Source organism: Rattus norvegicus, chromosome 2, assembly GCF_021556685.1.
Source record: "Rattus norvegicus strain SHRSP/BbbUtx chromosome 2, alternate assembly SHRSP_T2T, whole genome shotgun sequence".
NCBI classification, from domain to species: domain Eukaryota; kingdom Metazoa; phylum Chordata; class Mammalia; order Rodentia; family Muridae; genus Rattus; species Rattus norvegicus.
The window spans coordinates 62,154,919-62,177,056 of record NC_141535.1 but is presented as its reverse complement, the minus strand read 5'-3'; the positions used below and the strand labels follow the sequence as shown (position 1 = coordinate 62,177,056).

Here is a 22,138-nt window from a genome sequence, read left to right as displayed (position 1 = left end):
GAATTTGAGAAAACTCTGATCGTAGGCTTTTGAGACCTAGGTGAAATAACATATTTAAGTCTAGTCACCATTTGTTATTGAAAATAAATCCGGAGACTTTTCTAAAATCTGAGACCAGTGAGTGGAGAAGAAGCAATGGCTTCCAAGTACTTTGAAAAATGGTAAAGGTTGCCTGCAATGAGGAGGAGAGGGACAAATGCAAAATTTTACTAATTTAACAATATGAGTTGGAAGATAATATGTTTCTTGGAAACAGAAAGCTACTCCTTGAAAAGTTACTCAGGAGGTATTTGTCACATGCAAGTGGATCGCTGAGTTCGAGGACAGACTGGTCTACATAGTGAGCTCTAGAACAGCTGGGCTATACATAGGGTCTCACCACATCTCAACTCCACCTGGGTGGGCATGGTGGCAAACACCTTTAATCCTATAATTTAAGTGGCTATCGAAGAAGGCTCCCAGATTAGCCAGGTCTATATTGCAAGTTCGATGTTATCCCTGGCTGTATAGTGAAACAAACAAACAAACAAACAAACAAACAAACAAACCCGAACAAAGAACCACCCAAAAAGTGATAGTTGCTATTAGGATAAGCGGCCCAACTAGAACTTTTTGTTAAGCATTTTGCTTAAATAGTAAAAGGCTAATCTCGAGATCCCGTGATATAAATGACTTTTGTGTGCAGTCAGAGGTTATTTCCTCAAGTAAAAAGTTAAATTTGGGCTGGAGAGATGGCTCAGAGGTTAAGAGCACTGACTGCTCTTCCAGAGGTCCTGAGTTCAATCCCCAGCAACCACATGGTGGCTCACAGCCATCTGTAATGGAATCTGATGCCCTCTGCTGGTATGTCTGAAGACAGCTACAGAGTACTTATATATAGTAAATAAAGAAATAAATCTTTTTTAAAAAAGTTAAATTTATTTGTGTGCTGTCTATGGGAAAACTCCGTGAGACACTGAGAAAAGTTTGAGCAATGGCGCTTGTCTCACAAACACCAAATCAGTACCGTTTCTATGAGGAAGGCTGAGTCATTGCTTCAAATTGTCAGCCAACACTGCCAGGTAGAGTGCATCTGAGATAAGCCGGAGCCCCTATCCAGGTTGTCCAGTAGTTCCCGGAAACACAGCTCAAACGGCTCATATTCCTACGGTGGCCGATAAGGACCTGCAAGTGACAGTCAGATGAGCAAGAGTGCGCTTGCGCGCCTCACTACACACTGTGGAACTGAATAATAGGATTTCTTGAAGGGTTCGACACTCAGCTATTCTATTGGCTGAGAAAGGAGAGGACCCGCCTCTCGGCGTGGTTCATTGGCCTTGTGTCCATGCCGGGCGGGGCCTGGCGTCCCGTTGCATCAGCTGGTTAGCTGGTTCCGCCTGGGCCACGTGGCGCACGCGCAGTGCAGAATTGCAGGTCTTCCCCCGCCGGCTTTAGGGTCTTTTCTGCCGTGTAGTTCTTGGATTTTGTCTCTCAGCGGTCCTTCTATGTCGGAGGAGAAGGCTAGCAGCCCTTCGGGGAAGATGGACGGCGAGAAGCCGGTGAGTAGGCACGGTGGGGTCCACAGTGTGGTTTTGTCCTGGGAGCCGGCACTGCCCAGCGGGGCAGGAGTGGAGAGTAGCGGGGAGCCGTCGGTATTGGGGGCCTGGAGTAGTAAGTTAGAAACTCTTACCGGCAGGATGGTCAGAGGGTCGTCCTCGTCCTAGAGATCTTGAATTGAGACTGAGTGGCTTGCTCAGAGCTAAACAGTAAGCATTTGGGGCTTACACTATCGCACTTGTATTTTTATCCCTAAAATAAGCATGAAGAACATTGAAGAACTTTTTTAATCCTAAAACTTTGTGGAGCAAAAAGCTCTAGTTAGGAAGGAAAAGCCAGTCCCCGAGATCAGATCCAGTTTGCCCAAGATTGGGAGCTTTATAAGGTTGGATACCCCATTAACAGTCTGCTTTGAAATTAAAACCTTTGTTGGCCAGGTGCTGGAAGCGTCCTAGATAACTTCATACACATCCCCTTTCAACTTTGATTTGGGCTGTCATCCACTGCTTAGGAACATCAGTTTTACACTGACGTGTTTTCTGCCCCACCCGTCTTTTACAGCCAACTGTGTATTTGTCCCCTGTGTATTTATTTGCCCTGGCACTAAGCCAGGCAGCGCAGGTATCGACACAAGTGAGATCGATTCCTGACTTTGGGGGCTCCCAGAGAGCCTAATGTGCAAGACTGGAAAGTCATAGTTATCTGATTATCTTAGTTGAGTTATAGAGGAAGCACAGAACTTGTACAGTCAGACTGATTTATTGGATCTGGAAAAATGAGGTCAGGTAAATCAGACAGAGCAGGGCAGGGCTGTCCAGGTACAGGGGATGAATTGCGCCTCAGCTATATGGGAAGAGACAGGAAGGAAGTACAGGGATTGAGGGTATCGGTATTCTCTACATACGGCAGGGTTTTAAGTAGGAAGATTCTGGGTATGGACTGTATTGTCAAAAGTGACATGGCATTAGGGTTAAGGAACATGGGAAAGAGGTGAGGTTGTATGACAGACCTTTTCAATAGTCCAGGTGACCATTGCTAGGGTCTTCAGCAAGAGGAGTTTCCATCCCGAGAGGGCAAACCAAGGTGATGAATGATGGCTATACATAGACTTGGTTTCTATTTCCTTATGTTTTTTAAGGTGTTTTACAGTTTTATAACTTGGGTACCCCTTTGCTTCCTTCCTTCCTATCCTTTAATCTACTCCTAAACCCACCTCTGTTACTTCCGAGCCCCACTGGGTTCTGAAGAGTTATATGAGGCTGGAAGTTCCTTAAGATAATCACCCTTGAGCAGGCTTATAAAACTTCAGACTGGGATTTTGTGAATAAAATCACTTGAAATGTAAAACGTGGTGTTACTGCCTCCGTACTAATCGGGCATCTTTAACTTTGAAAGCTTACTCGGTGAGCTACAGAACCTCAGAGTTCTTGTGTCGTTGAGCTGCATCCTCAGCCCCACGGGTCACAGACCTTTTTTCCTTTCACACATAATCTTCACAGCATAAGAGGGAGAACTGAGCCCAGAAGAGCTGAAATGACCAACATGTGATTACCCAGTCCACATGTGTGCTTTAGTCTCCCTGGAGATAGCTGGTGGCTGGGTAGGTAGGTAGATAATCCCCTCTCCCCTCTTGAAATAACTCTTATTGAATAAGTTGCATTCTTTTTTTGTTTTTTAATTGCTTTATAAATTTGAGGAAGTGCACCTTGACAGGCGGTTCTCTCCTTTGTTAGGGCTCGTTTTTGTTGTAAGTTGTGTAACTTGACTTTACCAGTAATGGAATTTCCAATCTTTCAAAATGAGATTGTTCTTTTTGATTTTTTTTTTAAGACGATAACTTTCTTAGCTGCAGTTTTGGAGAAGATGTCGAGTTAGGCTGAAGTATGAGTGTTCTCTTTTGCTTCTTCAGGTGGATGCCAGTGAGGAGAAGCGAAAAGAAGGAGGCAAGAAGAGGAACAAAGATGGAGGTGGAGATGGAGGTCGAGCAGAGGTAATACAAGCCCCTTCATGGATGCTTGGGTCTGGAAGGCTGCCAGGGAGCAGGGGCCTGTCTCAGACGTGCTCTGCGTGAGGAGTGCACGTGCGAGCTGTGCCCACGTACAGGCATTCTCTCTGCAGTCTGCATGCTACAGATGGAGCTCAGATGTTAGGCCTGCTGTCCCCTATGTAAGGGTTCTAATGGTCACTGAAGACAGGAAGGTAGCACGAGTTGGAAAACCCAGGAAAAAGAGTTTGGTTTTTTTTTAAAAAAGAGCCTGAGAAGGAAAGAGGATTTGCAGGTACCTGCCAGTGCAAAGGGAAGTGTGTATGATGGTAAGATGACCTCAGGGTGAACCTAGACAGAAATGTGAGAGATGACAAGTGTACAGGAAGGGCTGCAGTTGTCACTGAGCTGCCAAGACTGGGTGCTGACTTTCTGCTCCCTTAAGTGAGGGGTTAAGGGGTAGAGACTCCATCTGGGTTCCTACAAGTACAACCAGAACCAAACAATCCAGTTCCTTCATTCCTCTTTTATTGCTTGGATCTGTTTCTATGGTCTGGTTTACTTGTATCCAGAAAATTATATAGTTTCTGGGCTCACATGACATGGAACTAGGAGTTTAAAAGCCGTCCCAGAGTGCACTTTGTTCCTGGTGCTTGAGGAGGTGGTTGTACGCCTAGTTCTGCTGGGTTTGAATTCGAACTGCGGTGAACTGGGCTTTGCTCTTTTGCATTTAGTCATTGCAGTTTTATGGGGACCTTAGAAAGCTGCCAGGATGTCGGAGCACAAAGGACTAAGCTTTTTAAAAGTTACCCAATAAATGGACTTTAAAGAGTGGGTTGTTATAAAGCTGGAGTAGTGATACACACCCTCGATCCCAACGTTTGGGAGCTGGAGGCAGGAGAATGCTGAGTTCTAGGCCAGCCCAGGCTGCACATTGAGACCTTGTCTTAGAAAAACAAAACACAAACCCTGCTTTTATAATGAGTGCCGAGTTGCTGAGCTGAGAACCGATTCAGTTTACAAAGGCTGGCCGTACAAGTGATGACAGCCTGTGATCAGCCAGTCCTCCCCATGTCACTGTGGAGAAACTGTGGGTAGTGAATCCTAAGATTTGTAAGTAATATGGCTGTCTCTTAATTTCCTTGTTATACTTTGGATTTTGGTGTATTGCCCCATCACAGATTGAAACATGGGCTAGAAAGGGAAACAAGCAGTCCAGTGACTGCTAAGTAGAGAATGTTAAGTGAGTCTTGTGATTATTATGTGTTTTAAATTATCTACCAAAGTATAGAGTGGACATGATGTGTCCACGACCTTGCTCTGGTCATTTGCAAACTTGTCTTGGTGCCTAAGGACAGAATGCAAATTTTTACCCGTCTGTACTTTGAGAGCCTGGCATGGAGCACAGTGCTCAGTTAATAATGAGTAAGTGTAACTAAGTTATTTTGTTTAGAAAATGCCAAGTCTATACAGAAGTAGGCTGTAGTAAGGCATGGAAGTTTGGGTGGGAAGAGCTAATCGGGGACACTGGATAGACGGGGTTGGGCCCGTCTCTCTACAGTGATGGGCTGAGGCCATTGTTAGTGTGTTTGTTCATCATCAGGAGTTATGACCACTGTGATCATCTGATGGTATTGTAGCCATGTGCCATGAGGCCTAGCAATAGTAGCTGATCTATATATATACGCACATGTAGAAAGTTGTAGCAGAGCCAAGCCATTTCTTCTTTATTGCTGTTAATGACCACGTTATTACCAGAGCATGGTGCAGCAAAACCGTATTCTCAGTCTTGGGAGGCTGAGCCAGGTTCATGAGTTCAAGGCTGGAGAAGGCTACATAGTGAGTTTGAGGGGGTAGGTGCTGTGGGGAGAATGACCTGTGTTGCCGTCATCTGGAGATGTGGTTATCAGATTCACTATTTGCTTAGACAATAGAAGCAGTCTTTTGGTTAATTCTTTGTCAAACTTTTGGGAAACTTTGGTGTTTTATATAAGATATTCTGATTAATTATATCACATATATGGACTAAAGTGATATGTGCTATTTTATTTAAATAATCTAAGATGATTTTGTCATCTTTGAATTGGGTAAATATTTCCTTTTGTAGGATCCTTTAAATCAAATACATTTTTGGTTGGTTGTGAGGAGACATAAAAACCCGTCAGCCACACAGACCTGATTAAGATTCAAGCCTGTGGTCCTTTATTGTCTCTCTGTGCACTGTTGCTCTTAGCTGAAGCTACACGCTCGGTTAGAGAAGACCTTGAAACTGACCATACCGGGTATGCAGTTGTTTTGATAGTGTGCTTGTTAAGCATGCTCGAAACCTTGACCCCCAGGAATGCCTAAACCAGGTATGGACGCATATACCTTTAATCCTAGCCCTCTTGGTGTTAGGAAGATCATGAGTTCAAGGTCATCCTTGAGACCTTAGGAGGGCATCCTAAGAGAGAAAAGGTCACTGGAACAAACTAAATTACAAAGTGGTAATTGGTTATTAATTCAAGGTGTAGGTTATTGTTTATGCTTTTTTATTTTTGAGTAAGCATTGCAGTGACTCATTTTCTTTACGGTAATTTAGGGCTAGATCAATGCCAGTGATTATTGGGATCCATGAAGCAATCTGAATTAGTCATCGTGGATTATTGTGCTGTGTGTTATTATTTCCTCTGAAAGCAAAGCAAGTGGTGCTGATTCTTCTTCGTCTGTTCTTTCACAGTTGAATCCCTGGCCGGAGTACATTAACACACGCCTTGATATGTACCACAAGCTCAAAGCAGAGCATGATTCCATCCTGGCTGAAAAGGCAGCAAAAGACAGCAAGCCGATTAAAGTCACCCTGCCCGACGGCAAGCAAGTGGATGCTGAGTCCTGGAAAACCACGCCGTATCAGATTGCATGTGGCATTAGGTGAGCCCTACATCTCCTTCTGTCTTCTGTGCTTCTACAGTATTTAAGTGTTCATTGTCCTGCCCGGCGCATCCTGATAGTATTCTTATGTTTCTGCTCAAGGCGTTTCATTTGCCGTAATTGAGATCCTTGAAAATCAGGGTGATCCAGACTCTGTTAATTTGCAAAGGCGCGTGCATACCTTGCTCTTCTCTCAGGACGTAGCTTGGTAGTCACTCTGGGGTCATAAAGCTGCAGAGGCAGGGCGGTGTCCGCTAACTTTGACTTCCGTGTCTCAGATCCGAGCTTATTTCTGAAGGTGGGTAACCTCACAGGGAAGTTAAAAACCTGCTGTGTATGCTCTGTGTGTATAAATGCAGTGATGAACTTTATATTCTTAAAGCTCCTTGAATTGGCAGAAGTAGGAAGAGCTGAGAACTGGACTCCCGCTCTGTGACAGCGGGAAAACTTTCTTAGTCTTGATCAGAGGCATAGGTGGTCACCTCATCTGGACAGGGTAAAATAGTCATGCATCTAAAGCTAGTTGTCAGCAAACTGATGACCGGCAGCAGCCTTCTGTTGAAGGGACTGAAGTAAACGAACAACCACGAAGCACAACCACGAAGTGCACACAGCGTAGCGCTCTCGTACCCTCGCAGCGCAGGGTTGTAGCCTGCCTCAAGTTTGACAGATTTAAATGTGGAAAAATGCTAACTGCTCCCTAAGTACATTTGTAGAGCCCTGGCTTAGAGGGTCTGTGTTGCATTTTAATACCTACAGTACCCAGCCCGGAAACACTAGAGAAGGAAGTGCTAAGTGTGGACACCTCCACTCCTAACACCAGTATTTTTTAGTTATTACCGTTTATCAAGTCTTGCCAAAGACTTTATTCTTTGTTGTTCTTGTATTTCAGCCAGGGCCTGGCTGACAACACCGTTGTTGCTAAGGTGAACAAGGTTGTTTGGGACCTGGACCGCCCGCTGGAGACAGACTGCACTCTGGAGCTGCTCAAGTTTGAGGACGAGGAAGCACAGGCAGTAAGTTGAACTTGGAGCAGAGACTGGACCAGGAGCTGATGAGGGGAGACAGGTTACGTGGTGTAATTGTGCTGTGTACGTGGATCCCTGGGTTTCAGGTGGGACCTGGAGGCCACAATTGTTTATGAACATCTTTCCCCATGATGGGATTCCTTCGGGTGCGCTCCCAACTGCCATGTATCTCCTGAGGCTGAAGCTGTCTCATTTTGCTTTCCGTTTTCAGGTATATTGGCACTCTAGTGCCCACATAATGGGTGAGGCCATGGAAAGAGTCTACGGTGGATGCTTATGTTACGGCCCTCCAATAGAAAACGGCTTCTATTATGATATGTACCTTGAAGAAGGGTAAGTTAAGAAACTGGGGAAGGGGAAATCTGAATGGCTTCAGGTCTGGTTCTGCATGTTACTTTTAAAGCACTGTCATTGAAGGAGAAGGATCAATAACTCACAGTATAAAGCTGCTTGTGACAGTTACTGACAAAACTGAAATATTGAGAGTTATATGTAGTGAAATCTCTGGGATAGATGGAAGCGTGCCCAGAGGCATGCTGAGAATTGAAACAGGTTCTCCTTTCCCTTTGTTATGATGGAGCTTGGGCAGATGTCGCTTGTGAGAAACTTCATAACAGCCGGGGTAGAAGCCAATGAAAACACAACTATAATTGATGCACAGTTTAATGTTGAACTCTAATATATGGTGCAAAGCTCTACTGTAAATACTAGGAAAGCAGTCCCTGCATTGACTCATGGAATATGCAAAGTTACGCTTTTTTTTCTCCTTCAGGGGTGTGTCCAGCAATGATTTCTCTTCCCTGGAAACTTTGTGTAAGAAAATCATTAAAGAGAAACAAACTTTTGAAAGATTGGAAGTTAAAAAGGAAACATTACTAGAAATGTTCAAGGTAATGTCGGTCATAACCACTATGATTTTATTAGCCAGTCCTTCAAGTAATGTACAAAGTTTCCTATAGAAAAGCTGAAATATCTTCAGAACATGAAATATCGGTGTGCTCTCGAAAGTGTTTTGAATGCACTATAGCTGCATGTTTAAAGATGAATGTGAGAAGCCATCGGGATGTCTTCTTTCTCATTTCCAGTACAACAAGTTCAAGTGCCGGATATTGAATGAGAAAGTGAATACTCCGACCACGACTGTCTATAGGTGAGAGTATGAAATGCTGTGGGACACAACTGCTGTGTTAGTCTGCCTTCCTTGACCTTCTTTAATTTCATCCTTAGATGTGGCCCCTTGATAGATCTCTGCCGTGGTCCTCACGTCCGACACACTGGCAAGATTAAGACTCTGAAAATACACAAGGTAAGGCATGCTGGGAACAGGGCAGAGTGCTGGTGCCTCAGTTCCCGTTGCCTTCTCCCACTTTGTGTTCTTGTCCCTATACAGAGGGTCACTGTTTCGTGTTTAGAGCTGCGTCCTCTGTGCCCCAGTTCTCATTACCAGAGCCAGCAAATGGGGACAGGGGTTTGAGATGTCACAAAATCCGCAGTCATAGGCCATGGTAGCTTCAGAAGCCTTGAGACTCAGTGTTGGAGTTTATCCAGGTTTTTCATAAGCAAACCCTGCCCATTTATGCTAACTTAGACGTGCTGACATGCTGTACTTAGGAGAGTTGTCTCTGAGTCCTGACAAGAGTCAGTCAATTCCACATGCCTTTCATTGTTTTTATGGGTTCCTTTCCATCTGTGAGGAGCCCGGGTGGTTGGAATAGTGTTGATGAGATTGTGATCTGTGGGAAGAACCTTCTGGAGAAAAGCAAGCAGAGAATACCATGCTGTGGACGAGTCTACCCACTCAGGGTAGACCGCAAAACAATGAGACATTTATTAGCACTGTGTGTTTAGACGTTTACAAGTTAAGTGCTGTGTCATTGTTGGTCCTTGCTTTTAGAATTCCTCCACGTACTGGGAAGGCAAAGCGGACATGGAAACGCTCCAGAGGATTTATGGGATTTCATTCCCCGACCCCAAACTACTGAAAGAGTGGGAGAAGTTCCAAGAGGAAGCCAAGAACCGAGACCATAGGAAGATTGGGCGGGTATGTGAAGGCCAGTCAAGTGCCTCATTAGGGTTTTCCTTCAGCCCCTTTGAGTTGAGCCTACAGCACTAAGTTTCAGTTAGAAGAGGACTGTGCTCTCTAGGAGCCGACTGAGAACAGTGCTAGGCACCCACGGCTTCCTGCAAGCAGCATTTCAGAGCTGGCAGAAGTAGACTTTAGAACCCGTCTCACTGGCTCCCCGGGATGCTGCCGAGTCTGAATCTGAGGGGTCAGCCTACTCATGCTTCAGGACAGTTAGCCCGTCACTGTGCGTTTGCCCCGGCCTGTCCTATATCTCTCTAGCTGCCTGTGACTGTCCTCTTTAAAGTTACATTTGATTCTTCACAACTTTTTTGTCTGTAAACTGGAGTTTACTCTAAAGGCCTGAGATCTGTCCTGCTGCTTTGACCACTAACAATAGACCACAGCAGTGAGGTGGCTGATGGCGATTGGGGGGGTTCCCTGAGGTGGATTTTAGCTACTTCTGTCTTCCATGTTTTCTTTAATGCTCGCACACTTGAAGTTTGAAAGACAGTGGCAGAACTCTGAACTGAGAGTCATCAATCATTTATACATTTATAAACAATCTTCCGCTGTTTTATCCAGGACCAAGAACTATATTTCTTCCACGAACTCAGCCCTGGAAGTTGCTTTTTCCTGCCAAAAGGAGCCTACATTTATAATACACTGATGGAATTCATCAGGGTAAGCCTTATTTGCTAACTGTCTTCTCAAGAGTTAGGATATAATTTTATTAGCCAGGGTCTGGTAAAAGAAGATAAATATGCATTTGATAGAAAAAGGAAATAGAAGCTTTTTTAAGTTGAAGTTTGTGATTGCAGAGATGGGCAGTGGTCGCTCTGGTTTGAGTGACTGCTGTTCTTCTAAGGACCCAAGTTCAGTTCCCAGCACCCACATCACATGCCTCACCCACCTCCAACACAAGCTTCAACAATTCTGACACGTTTGGTGGCCTCTGCAGGCACCTGCATACACATGGCCTTCACTCAGTTAGCACATGTACATGCATGCATAAAAGTAAGCTTCCAGGAAGTTGGGGCTGGAGAGGCTGTTCAGTGGTCACTTCCTCTCTTCTGGAAGACCTGCCGTTTGATCCCAGCACCCAGTCACCAGCGCACACAGACGTAGCCCCAGCTCCCGGGGACCTGTGGCCCCTCCTGGTCCTCACAGGCACCCACACTCAGATGACACACAGCCACGGCCATAGAGACATACACACGGATAAGCCGGACACACAACCACGGCCATAGAGACATGCACACGGATAAGCCGTTTCAAGTGTTAAAGGTCTCATAAGTTACTGAGTCATTCCAGTGTGGCTCTCTTCACGTTCATAGAGACACGCGGGGAAAAGCTGCTGAGCGTGAGGGGTCTGTAGCCGTCACCTGGGAATGTTTCTTGTCTCTTGAACCCTCTATCTTTTCTTCTTAAATTATGAACTATTTCTAGCATGTATTCAAGGAAAGCAATAACCCCTGCTACGTTTGCTTGTTGCCAGCTTTAATATATTTGTACTGGGCTATATTTGTCCACAGTTTTTGTAAAAAGAAAAAGGGACACATACTGTGTTTTAGGAGAGACCCCTTTGGAACTGTTGTGAGGTTGGTACGCCCTCTTCCTGTGTCCCTAACCTCTCCCTATCTCTCTGTCTTTAACTTGTTTTGTACTTGTGTGCACTTCAGCCCACATGAATGGTCGCATGTGTGCACATTAGATAACATGCTCCAGCTGTGTCTACTTGCTTCATACCATATTCTTCCATGCCTACTGTGGAGCGCTTGTTCCCAGTACAGCAGCTTATGCTCTTGCTAATGCACAGCCCTCCACAGCCTGGGTCCTGTACTGGGAGCCATACCGTGGTAGCATTAGTGCACCTCCTACAGACGGAAGTCCGGAGTCATGATATATGTGACTGTCGGTCCCTAAGTGGGACAAAGTTGCTCTGTATGTTTTTATTCCTTCTGCAGAGGTGAGCACTGATCTCCTTGCATGTGTGTTCTGCTCTAACAGAGTGAATATAGGAAAAGAGGGTTCCAGGAGGTCGTCACCCCCAACATCTTCAATAGCCGGCTCTGGATGACCTCTGGCCACTGGCAGCACTACAGTGAAAACATGTTCTCCTTTGAGGTGGAGAAGGAGCAGTTTGCCCTCAAGCCCATGAACTGCCCAGGACACTGGTACCAAGCAGCTTTGTGCTTTCCTTTCTTTTTGCTAAACCTACCTGTGTGTCCATGTTGAGTAAAGGCCAAATGTCTGGATTGCTGCAGGCTTCAGATGAGGCTGCTGGAGCTGGAGTTGCATGCGGTTGTGAGCTGCCCTGTGTGGGTGCTGGGAACTGAACCCGCGTCCCCTGGAAGAGTAGCAAGGCTCTTAGCCTGTGAACCGTCTCTCCAGCCCTGCAGCATTGCATTCATAGGAAAGGTTTTCTTGTGGCTTTAGCCCTTTGTGTGTGTGTGTGTGTGTGTGTGTGTGTGTGTGTGTGTGTGTGTGTGTGTGTGTATATATATATACACATACATGTACATATATGATATCAGTGTAGTAAGGAGACTAAGAAAGAGGTCTGAAGAGCCTGCAGAAAACAGGAATATCCATGTGATGAAAGAAGAAGGGAAAAGTGATGCTCAGAGGAAGGCAGGTGAGGTAGACATGTGAGGGAGAACACAGCGCAGGGCCCTCTACCTTTGAAAGTGTCATAGAAACCCAGTTCAGATGCTAACAGGAACAGCAGAATACTTGCTGATCATAATAAGACTTGCATGCACGATTGGTGTCATAATAGCTTTCATACTGATTAAATCCCACCCTTGATAGACATTCAGGAGTGGTCCCAGGGTTATAGGAGCAAACAGGCAGAGTATATCAAAGTGGGACATAGAAACATATTCCTACCTTTTCTTCCTTCTTGCTGAGAAATATATTTCAGCAGAACCCACCGTTGCTGAGTTACTGTCCTTGGAAATCCTTCCCTAGGCCTCTGCCTTGGATTGTGAAAGGCAGATGAAAAGTGACCTCAGGGAGGTCTGGGGGTGTAGATGAGGATGTGCAGCTCCGTGATTCAGGCAGGTGATTCAGGCTAAGAGGAGAAATGCCGGTAAGAAACCGGCTTGTGCATGTCAGGGAAACAGCAGTTCACTCAGTTTCCACAGCACTGGAAGCACCTGGGCCTTGACTAGAGCAAGTCTGATATTAGTGTCTGGTGTTAGTGTACAGCTAAAACTACTTCTTCATTAAGAGCCTTTCACTAAGTCTTCCTAGTAATTGACTGTAGTCTTCATATTAATGGGATGCTGAGTACAGGGTCTGGCTTAGACCTTGGCAGGACGTTGCCTATGCTCTCTTAGCCACAGCTGGCTGCATTGTAACTCACGCGGCTGCTTCTGTTGCTCTGTGACGCTTGGGCCTTGAAAGATGTTGCTCGTGGCTAAGATCAGTGGCTTTCTGGGAGCCTTTCAAGTTCTAACATGTAATGTTTGAGGAATTTTGTTCTTGTGAGGTTTTAAAATTGCTATTTTTATTGTCACCCGTGATTCACGAAGGCCTCACAGGCGCTAGGCAAGCACTCTGCTACGGGGCTGCTCCCTCACCCTGGGCACTTAAGGCTTTGCCTTGCTTTCTCCTTCAGCCTGATGTTCGATCATCGGCCGAGGTCCTGGCGAGAGCTGCCCCTGCGGTTAGCTGATTTTGGAGTGCTTCACAGGAACGAGCTCTCAGGGGCTCTCACTGGACTCACACGGGTCCGAAGATTCCAGCAGGATGACGCACACATATTCTGTGCCATGGAGCAGGTACAAGGCCGTGTGGAGCAAAATACTCTACAGAAGGGCTAAAAAGTGGAGGAAGATAACCATTGTTCTTTCTTTCTTAAGATTGAAGATGAGATCAAAGGTTGTTTGGATTTTCTTCGCACGGTATATAGTGTCTTTGGATTTTCATTTAAACTGAATCTTTCTACTCGCCCAGAAAAATTCCTGGGAGATATTGAAATATGGAACCAAGCTGAGAAAGTAAGTGATGTTTTTGGTGTATTTGAGAACTTACATGGCGCCAGGAGGCCTTCTGAGGTAGACATGAGCAAAGGAAAGTGGTGGTGCTTCTGGTGTCAAGTGGGCAGGTGATTTTTCTAAGGTCTTCAGAGAGGACCAGATGTTTTCATGCTTTGGCTACCAAGTCGTAGCCTTCAAGCGTGCTTTGGTTTGATAGGAGGAGGCTGTGAAATGCCCAAGAGACATTATATCCAAATCAGGTGGGAAGCGGGAACGTTGCTGGTGAACAAAGGGTTCAAATCCTTTCTGCTTTCTCTGTAGCAACTTGAAAACAGTTTGAACGAATTTGGTGAGAAGTGGGAGCTAAATCCTGGCGATGGAGCCTTCTATGGTCCAAAGGTTAGTACCCAGCACACTCAAGTAATGAGAGTTTTAGTTGTGTGTAAGAAACATTACTTTAAATTTAGAAGAAAAAGGAAAAAAGTTGAGAATGTCTGATCATCACTGATCAGCACTTGCTTTGCAGATTGATATACAGATAAAGGACGCTATTGGCCGCTACCACCAGTGTGCGACCATCCAGCTGGACTTTCAGTTGCCCATCAGGTTTAACCTCACTTACGTCAGGTGAGCTGCTGGTCTGCTCTGGCTTTCTTCAGGATTACATATACATATATGTAATCAAACAAGTAAAACAAACTCCCTTTCTCCCACAGCCATGATGGCGACGATAAGAAGAGGCCAGTGATCGTTCACCGAGCCATCCTGGGGTCAGTGGAGAGAATGATTGCCATCCTCACGGAAAACTATGGGGGCAAATGGTGAGGCCTGCTGTTTGTTTTCCCACCAGCTAAACCATCTAGAAACGTCTCCTAAAATACACCTAGGAAGGTGGAAGGGAGGGGATTCTAGTCAATCACTTCTAACCAATGACGTCTTCACTAGAAGGAATCAGAATCCAGCCCTTGGTTTTAGAATCAGAGTACATGTTTGGGGCTGGAGAACTGGTAGTTCTGAGTGGGACGTTACGTTAACCTCAGCACACACATACAGCGGGACACTTGCAAATTGGTTTTTATTAAACACTTGATGCATTTGAATATTGCATAAGGGGCTGGAGAGATGGCTTAGCAGTTAAGAGTCCTGGCTAGTCTTGGAGAGGATTTGGGCTCTGTTCCTAGCACCACACAGTGGTTACAACCATGGGGTCCAATGCCAACTTCTGACCTGCACAGGCACCAGGCGTACACTTGGGGTAGACATACAAAACACTCATACACGTCTAAAATTTTTTTAATTAAAAATTGAATTTGTAGAACTTGGCTATAAGCAATTGCTGTTCAGTGAGACCCATACATAATTTGTTTTTTGATAGCTTTTCCTGGCTTTGTAGGTTTTTTTCACTTGAATGAGTGAGTAGATTTTGAATTATCTTGTTTCATTTTACTGGTGAGAATAAGCCAATATTTTGCCATATTTAAGAAGCCAAGCAGTTTTTTAATTGAAAAAGAAGCAAAACAGGCCAAGCGAGCTGGCAGTTCTCGGTGATTTTCATAAATGTGCGATGCAGTTCAAGTGAGCCCAGGGCTGTCAGCGTCATGGTGCGGCCTTCTGTGTGAATAGGTGTGGTTCAGGCTTCTGTAAAGTTCCGTCGTGTGCTACTGTCACTCAGTAGAAAAAGTGGGTTTTCTTAGCTCCTGTATTACATTTTTCATACTTGTCAACAAAACGATCCTGTTTCAGTTAAAGTTCACAAAATTCAAATGGAGCCCTGTGCACATTCTCTGTGTGCTCATTTTTAACCCACACTCGGGTAAATTGGGGAAAGCCGACGTTTAATATAGACTGTATTGCTCGCTGCAGCTTACTTGATGCCAGAGGCGGCACACGGCCGCTGTGTCAGCCATGTGACACAGGGATTCTGCTGTGGCCCTTCCTGTACCAGTCTGCTGTACTGAGCGCTGGGCAGCACAGTGCTTACTTACTTACATACTTAGGACTAGTTTTCAACTTCCAGGCCATCTTCACTTTAATGGTTTTCCTTTAAAAGCCAAGTTACGACAGCTGGAGCAACCGACATGCCTCAGGAATGGACGGTGCAGGCTGAGCGCAGCCTTTCCTAGTAAATGTGCCCAGGCCCTCGCTCACTGTTGTTCTTCCTCCCTTAGGCCTTTCTGGCTCTCTCCTCGCCAGGTGATGGTGGTCCCAGTGGGACCGACCTGTGATGAATATGCCCAAAAGGTAATCCTTAAGTGGGGTTTTTCTTATCCTTTGAATCTGTTCTTAAGCTTTCGCAGTGGGAATCTTATCATATAGTTAACGATGGCCTCGGGCTCAGCTTCTAGTCCTAGTCCCTCAGTAGTTGTTATGGCCACTGTGTGCCACACACCCATTCTGCAGTGTGCCACACTGTGCTTTTGAGCTGTTGAACTGAAGTCACGTATTGTCAGAGCAAGGGCTCACAACATCAAAGACTGGAACTTCTACGTCTGGTAGGCCTGACTGTTAACATCTTTAGAGCTTTGTATGGTTCTGTGACCATGTATTGGCTTAGTGTTTCAGATATACTTGTATATCTTAATGTTTGGTGTTCTAAAGAAATGAATTCGGAAACATAGCCTAAACTGTAGTATTATCTTAGAATTGCATATCCCATTGAGGTGCCTGATATGTGCTGATTTATTCATTTGTTAATGTAAATTTCTTCAGTGGCTTGAATTTTTTCATTTTACTGTAACGACTGGCCAGTGTCTTGCCCTTCTAACAAGTGTGTAAACATCAGTGTGAACTTTGCACCTTAAAGACCAGAATAGTCATTCTGCATTAGTGATTACTTCCTACTAAAGAATTAGACATGTTAACAGCCGGTCAGTGAAGAAGGCTGGGCATGGTGGTAAGCCTATATTTTCACCGCTGAGTGGGTGAAATAGGAGTGCACACTTTCGAAGTCAGCCTGGAGTATATAGTGAATCTGTGTTAAAGGTGGGGGGTGGGCAGGCAGTGGCATAATGGCTCAGTGAGTCAAAACACTTGCCGAGCAAGCCTAGCAAATGAATTCAATCCTCAGAACGAAGGCACATAAAAAAGCCCAGGTGCACACACACATTTGCAATCCCAGCACTCCTGTGGTGAGATGGAAGGCAGAGGCAGAATTGCCTGCGAGCTCACAGGCCTCACAGTCTAGAGGGCACAGACTGCAGAGACAAGAGAGACCCTGTAGAAGTTGCTGGCAAGGAGGCCTACTATAAAGACACCTGCCACCTAGCCTGTGACCTGAGTTCAGTCTCTGGAACTTCTAGAGCAAAGAGAGGACATTGCCACAAGTTGTCCTACCAGAATCAAGGTGAAAGACAGCCAAGTCTTGAAAATTGTCCTCTGCTCCCATACATGTACATGACTAAATACAGTAACAATAATAAACTTTCTAAATAAAACTAAGTTGATCATTGAGCAGTATCGTCAACGTCAAAATAGACTGTGATTCTAGATTATCAGAATTATGCTTTAATCTTTTTTCTTTTTTGGAACCAAGGTCTCTCTCTTATGTAGCACTGTGTGTCACAGAACTTTCTGTGTAGATCAGCCTGGCCTTGAGTAAAGGCATATACCACCATGCCTGGCTGTGTCCTCTGATCCCAACTATATTTAAGAAACACGTAACCATTAAATCAGCTGATGAACAAAGCTTTCTAGTAAACCATTCCCTGTACTGCGTGTGGGGTTTTACATGCAGATGATACGCAGCTGGTTTCCTTACAGCCGTGTAACTGGATGAGACTGTAAGGGGCTTCTTTATCTTTATTTCTTTAAAAAGCAGATTTGATTTTCTGAGTTCCGACTTTTGAGGATTTTGTAAAATATGTTCCTCACAAGAGAAAAATGCCCCTTCTAGTTCAAGTGCTGGGAATCAAGTCTGTGCTGTGGAGCTGTGTTCCACCACCCCTAGCTCCAAACTTATGGCCAGTAGCTTTCAGAATGCGAACCTGAGTCATCATGTTGTGCTCCCAGATTCAGTATTTGTATTAGCATTAATTTTTAATGTTTACATAATTAAATTCATGACATACGTTCTGTAACAAAGTAAATATAGTTTCTCTTTTAACTCTGTCGGGTGGTTGCTAGGTACGGCAAGAATTCCACGATGCTAAGTTCATGGTGGACATTGACCTGGATCCAGGCTGTACCTTGAATAAGAAGATCAGAAATGCACAGTTGGCACAGTATAACTTCATCCTTGGTAAGAATCAAAGGTTCCTGACCTCCTAGGAAAACCTGCTGACGTCTTGAGACTTAAGAGTAATGAGTCTTGTCATGAATCTATTCAGTTCCTGTCTTAGGCACTATTGCTGGTCACTGCTGTGAGAAGACACCATGACCAGGATAACTTAGAAAAGAAAGCATTTAACCAGAGGCTTGGTTACAGTTTCAGAGTCTTAGTCTGTGGTCATCAGAGCAGGGAAGAGTGGGTGGGCAGGCAGGCAGGCACTGCAATAGCTGAAACCTTAAATCTGATCCACAAGTTGGGTAGAGAGGGAGACAGCTGATGTTGGCTTTTGAAAGCTCAAAGCCAACCTCAAGTGACACGCCTCCTCCAAGGCCACACCTTCTAATCCTTCCCAAACACTGTTACTACCTGGGGGCCAAGCAATCAAAAACCACACAGTTTCTTCTTGTATTTTTTCTTTTCTTTTTTATTTATTTACTTACTTATTTTTATTTGATATATTTATTTACATTTCAAATGTTATCCCCTTTCCTGGTTTCCTGTCCATAAGCCCCTATCCCCTCCCCCTCCCCCATAAGGGTGTTTCCCACCCATCTGCCCTCCCTTAACCCCCCTCACCACTCCCCTGACGTTCCCCTGCACTGGGGGTCCAACCTTGGCAGGACCAAGGGCTTCCCCTTCCATTGGTACCCAACAGGGCCATCCTCTGCTACATATGCAGTTGGAGCCCAGGGTTAGTCCATGCTTACTCTTTTGGTAGTGGTTTAGTCCCTGAAAGCTCTGGTTGGTTGGCATTGTTGTTCCCTTCAGTTCTTGCAATCCTTTCTCTAATTCCCCCAAAGGGGGTCCCATTCTCAGTTCAGTGGTTTGCTGCTAGCATTGACCTCTGTATTTGACATGCTCTGGATGTGTCTCTCAGGAGAGATTTATATTCAGTCCCTGTCAGCATGCTCTTCTTAGCTTTATCAATCTTCTAGTTTTGGTGGCAGTATATGTATGGGCCACATGTGGGGGAGAATCTGAATGGCCATTCCTTGAGTTGCTGCTCTAAACTTTGCTTCCATATCCCCTCCTATGGATATTTTTTTCCCCTTTTAACAAGGAGTGGAAGCATCCACATTTTAGTCATCCTTCTTCTTGAGCTTCCTGTGGTCTATGGATTGCATCTTAGGTAATTTGAGTTTTTGGGCTAATATCCATTTATCAATGAGTGCATACCATGTGTGTTTTTCTGTGATTGTGTTATCTCACTCAGGATGATATTTTCTAGTTGATTCCATTTGCCTATGAATTTCATAAAGTCATTGTTTTTGATAGTTGTGTAGATGTACCACATTTTCTGAATTCATTCCTCTGTAGAAGGGTATCTGGGTTCTTTCCAGCTTCTGGCTATTATAAATAAGGCTGCTATGAACATAGTGGAACACGTGTCTTTGTTGTATGTTGGAGCATCTTTTGGGTATATGCCCAAGAGAGGTATAGCTGGGTCCTCAGGTAGTTCAATGTCCAATTTTTCTGAGGAATCTCCAGACTGATTTCCAGAGAGGTTGTACCAGTCTGCAATCCCTCCAACAGTGGAGGAGTGCTCCTCTTTCTTTGTGTTTTTTTCTTAAACTTTTGCAGCCCTGGGACTTGGGCCCAGTGATGCACTTGCTGGGTTCCTGTGAGATTGATTTTAAATGTTCAGTGTGCTCACTTTACATGGTAGGGCAGTTTGTGGATGGGAAAACTGCTGAAGGGCAGTTCGATGTCTCCCTACACAGAATTGCCTTTATATGATGATTTTTTTATTAGGTTCACTCCCTTAACTACTCGGGACAAAAGTTTTAGGTACTTACAGTAGGTCTGTTTTAAAAATAACTAGAATGTGTTATAAGCCGGAATGTATGTGATCATTTGTCTATCTCAGTGTCTCTTCAGAGAGGTGTGGGTTTATTGGGATCACTTCCGTTGCTCAGGACAAATCCTCCCAGGTCCATCAGCCTAAGTCTCACAGAGCTTTGTGTCTTTGTTTCAGTTGTTGGTGAAAAAGAGAAAGCCAGTGGCACTGTGAACATCCGCACGAGAGACAACAAGGTCCACGGAGAGCGGACTGTGGGGGAAACAGTGGAGCGGCTGCAGCAGCTCAAGCAGTTGCGCAGTAAGCAGGCAGAGGAGGAGTTTTAACAGGCACATGGCCCGAGCTGGCTCAGTGTAGAGGAAGATGGGTGCCCATCACGTGACCTTGTGCACTGGGAAACATGGCTTCATGATGAGCAAGGAGTGGTTCTGCCGAGTCTTTGTGGATCAGCCTTTCTGGTCTGGACAAGTCTTAGAGAATGCTGTTAGATGGGGGCTAAGAAGAGAACCATTAAATGTCTCTCTCCAAAATGGAAAATCATGGAGGATGTTTTCTGTACCCAGGTTATTTTGTATGAATTCAATCAATTAGAAAATAAAAAATTTTTAAATGTGCCTAAAAAAAAAAGAGTTGAATTATGATAAGAATTTAAATTTGATACTATAGGTATCAAGACCTCTGTACTCATGTTTCTATAGAAGCAGTGGTCCATTGTACCCTTCAGTCTCCGTCTGAGGTCATAGCATGTGCTGGTTCCCTAATCAAAATGGGAGCTGGGTAGTGGCTTGTTAGTAACATTTTTATTTCTTTTGGGGGAAGACAGGTTTAAAATAACTTAAAACAATGATACTCAAACTTTTAAGGATGTGTCTTCAATGAAATAGCTGTGTACGGAAGACTATTCCGTGTTAAATAATCTATATGGTGGTGAATAATTTTCAAATATCTTTACTAGCAAATTACTTTATGGAGAATAACATAAGAAAGGGATTTCTTGCATGATTTTATAGTCATTTTCAGAAGTCAACGAAGATGTTCAGGTCTATAGCAACCCCAGAAAGTTTGCTGGTAATGGTTACGTCAAAGGGAAGCTGTTTTACACAGGTTTATCCCTAATGAAGGAGAAAATACCTTTGCTCTTAGTTTGTTCTTTGAAACTTCATCTGCCACACTCCCAAGTACCTTAGCGGTCACCTTGTGGTTGGCTTGGAATTTATTTCTGTGTCTCTTGACAAAACTTAACATTTAAAACATTTCATATTGTGTGAAGCCACCATTTTCTGGTCTGTTTATTGATTTGTCTTTGTTCAGTCTGATTATTAAAAAGTTGGTGTTCAGAGCTGAGGATGAATGCTGGGGGCATGCACACTTTTCCTCTGGACCAGTCTGCTCTGCCTGTCGTGAACCTTCCAGCAAATGGTTTGCTGTTGGTCTCTATGGGCCTGGCAGAGCGCTCACTGGTTCCCTTTCCCTTCCATGTGTGACTGAGTGACAGTGTGGTGTGTCAGACTCCTTCCCACAGTCAACTTCCTCAGCTTACATTCTATCGAAGGAGCTGGTGTGCCGAGGAACACTTGAAGAATGATCTGGATGGCCAGATAAAAGCAGAAGCCTCTGTGTGGAACTTTAAAAACTTGACACACTCCTTAGTTTTGTAGGCCTAAGCATGCTCTCTGTTTGTACGGTTTCAGCTCTATTAAGAAAATACATATTTACCAATGGAACTGATGACATTTAATTTCTTCTCCATGTTCTCAGGTTTTAAATTTATTTACTTGATTTTCCATAGGCATGAAACTAGAAGAAACACTGATTTCTAGTGTTCTGGGACGTTCATAAAGACAATTGTGTTTATTAGTTTAGATACTGTGTGACTCCATAGCACACTGCCCTCCTTTCAGGTATTGTTTGTGGCTGCTTGCCCACCAAAACAATAAGTAGTTTTACCACCTTGTGCGTGAGACTTGAAAGAATTTGTCCTTTTCCTGCTATGCTTGCTGCCTTATGTGTGCATAGGAAGTAGTCTGGCAAACTTGTTGCAATCTTGAATTGGCTGTGAAAATGAAAGGCATGTTAATGCAGTGAGGAGATACAGGCATTTGGGTCAGCTGTGTGCACTGGCATGTGCATGCGTGTAGTCCCATGGGTAGGGACAGGAGGACCCCACAAGCTTGACCCATGTGGGCAACAGTGAGATTCTAAAAACAGGCAACGTATTTGATGGTCTTGATGAACTTGTGTGGCCTGCCTAACTGTGGGGCAGAGGGAACACATGGGAAGTCCATTTAATTAAATTACTGTGGCCAGATTGCTGGTTTGGTCCCTGCTTACACACACGGCTTCATTAAAGATGGCCACTTTTCTGCCTTCTGTCTTCCTGCTTTTATGTGCTGTTGGATCTCACAGAAGTTTAGCTTCCTAATTTCACCTCTCAGCATTTCCTACCCCTGGCTCTTCTTATCGATAGACCTTTCCACCAAAATTCATTTTGCGTGTGTGTCCTCCTTATCCTATTGGATAAATAGTCATCATTTTTTTTCCCGTCCTAAAGGTAAGAGACCAGTCCT

At 44.5% G+C, this 22,138-nt stretch overlaps 1 protein-coding gene across 2 annotated transcripts; it reads left to right on the top strand.

Moving 5' to 3' along the window:
- Positions 1-1,376: 1,376 nt before the first annotated feature.
- Positions 1,377-20,198, top strand: Tars1 (threonyl-tRNA synthetase 1). Of its 2 annotated transcripts, NM_001399216.1 has the most exon segments (19): positions 1,377-1,538; positions 3,446-3,526; positions 6,240-6,430; positions 7,323-7,446; positions 7,670-7,791; positions 8,231-8,348; positions 8,544-8,608; positions 8,686-8,764; positions 9,353-9,499; positions 10,106-10,204; positions 11,531-11,697; positions 13,146-13,308; positions 13,390-13,527; positions 13,828-13,905; positions 14,033-14,133; positions 14,223-14,327; positions 15,675-15,747; positions 17,629-17,743; positions 19,749-20,198. In NM_001399216.1, coding segments are annotated over 19 exon segments (2,169 nt in total). In that variant the 5' UTR covers positions 1,377-1,484; the 3' UTR covers positions 19,898-20,198.
- Positions 20,199-22,138: the final 1,940 nt, after the last annotated feature.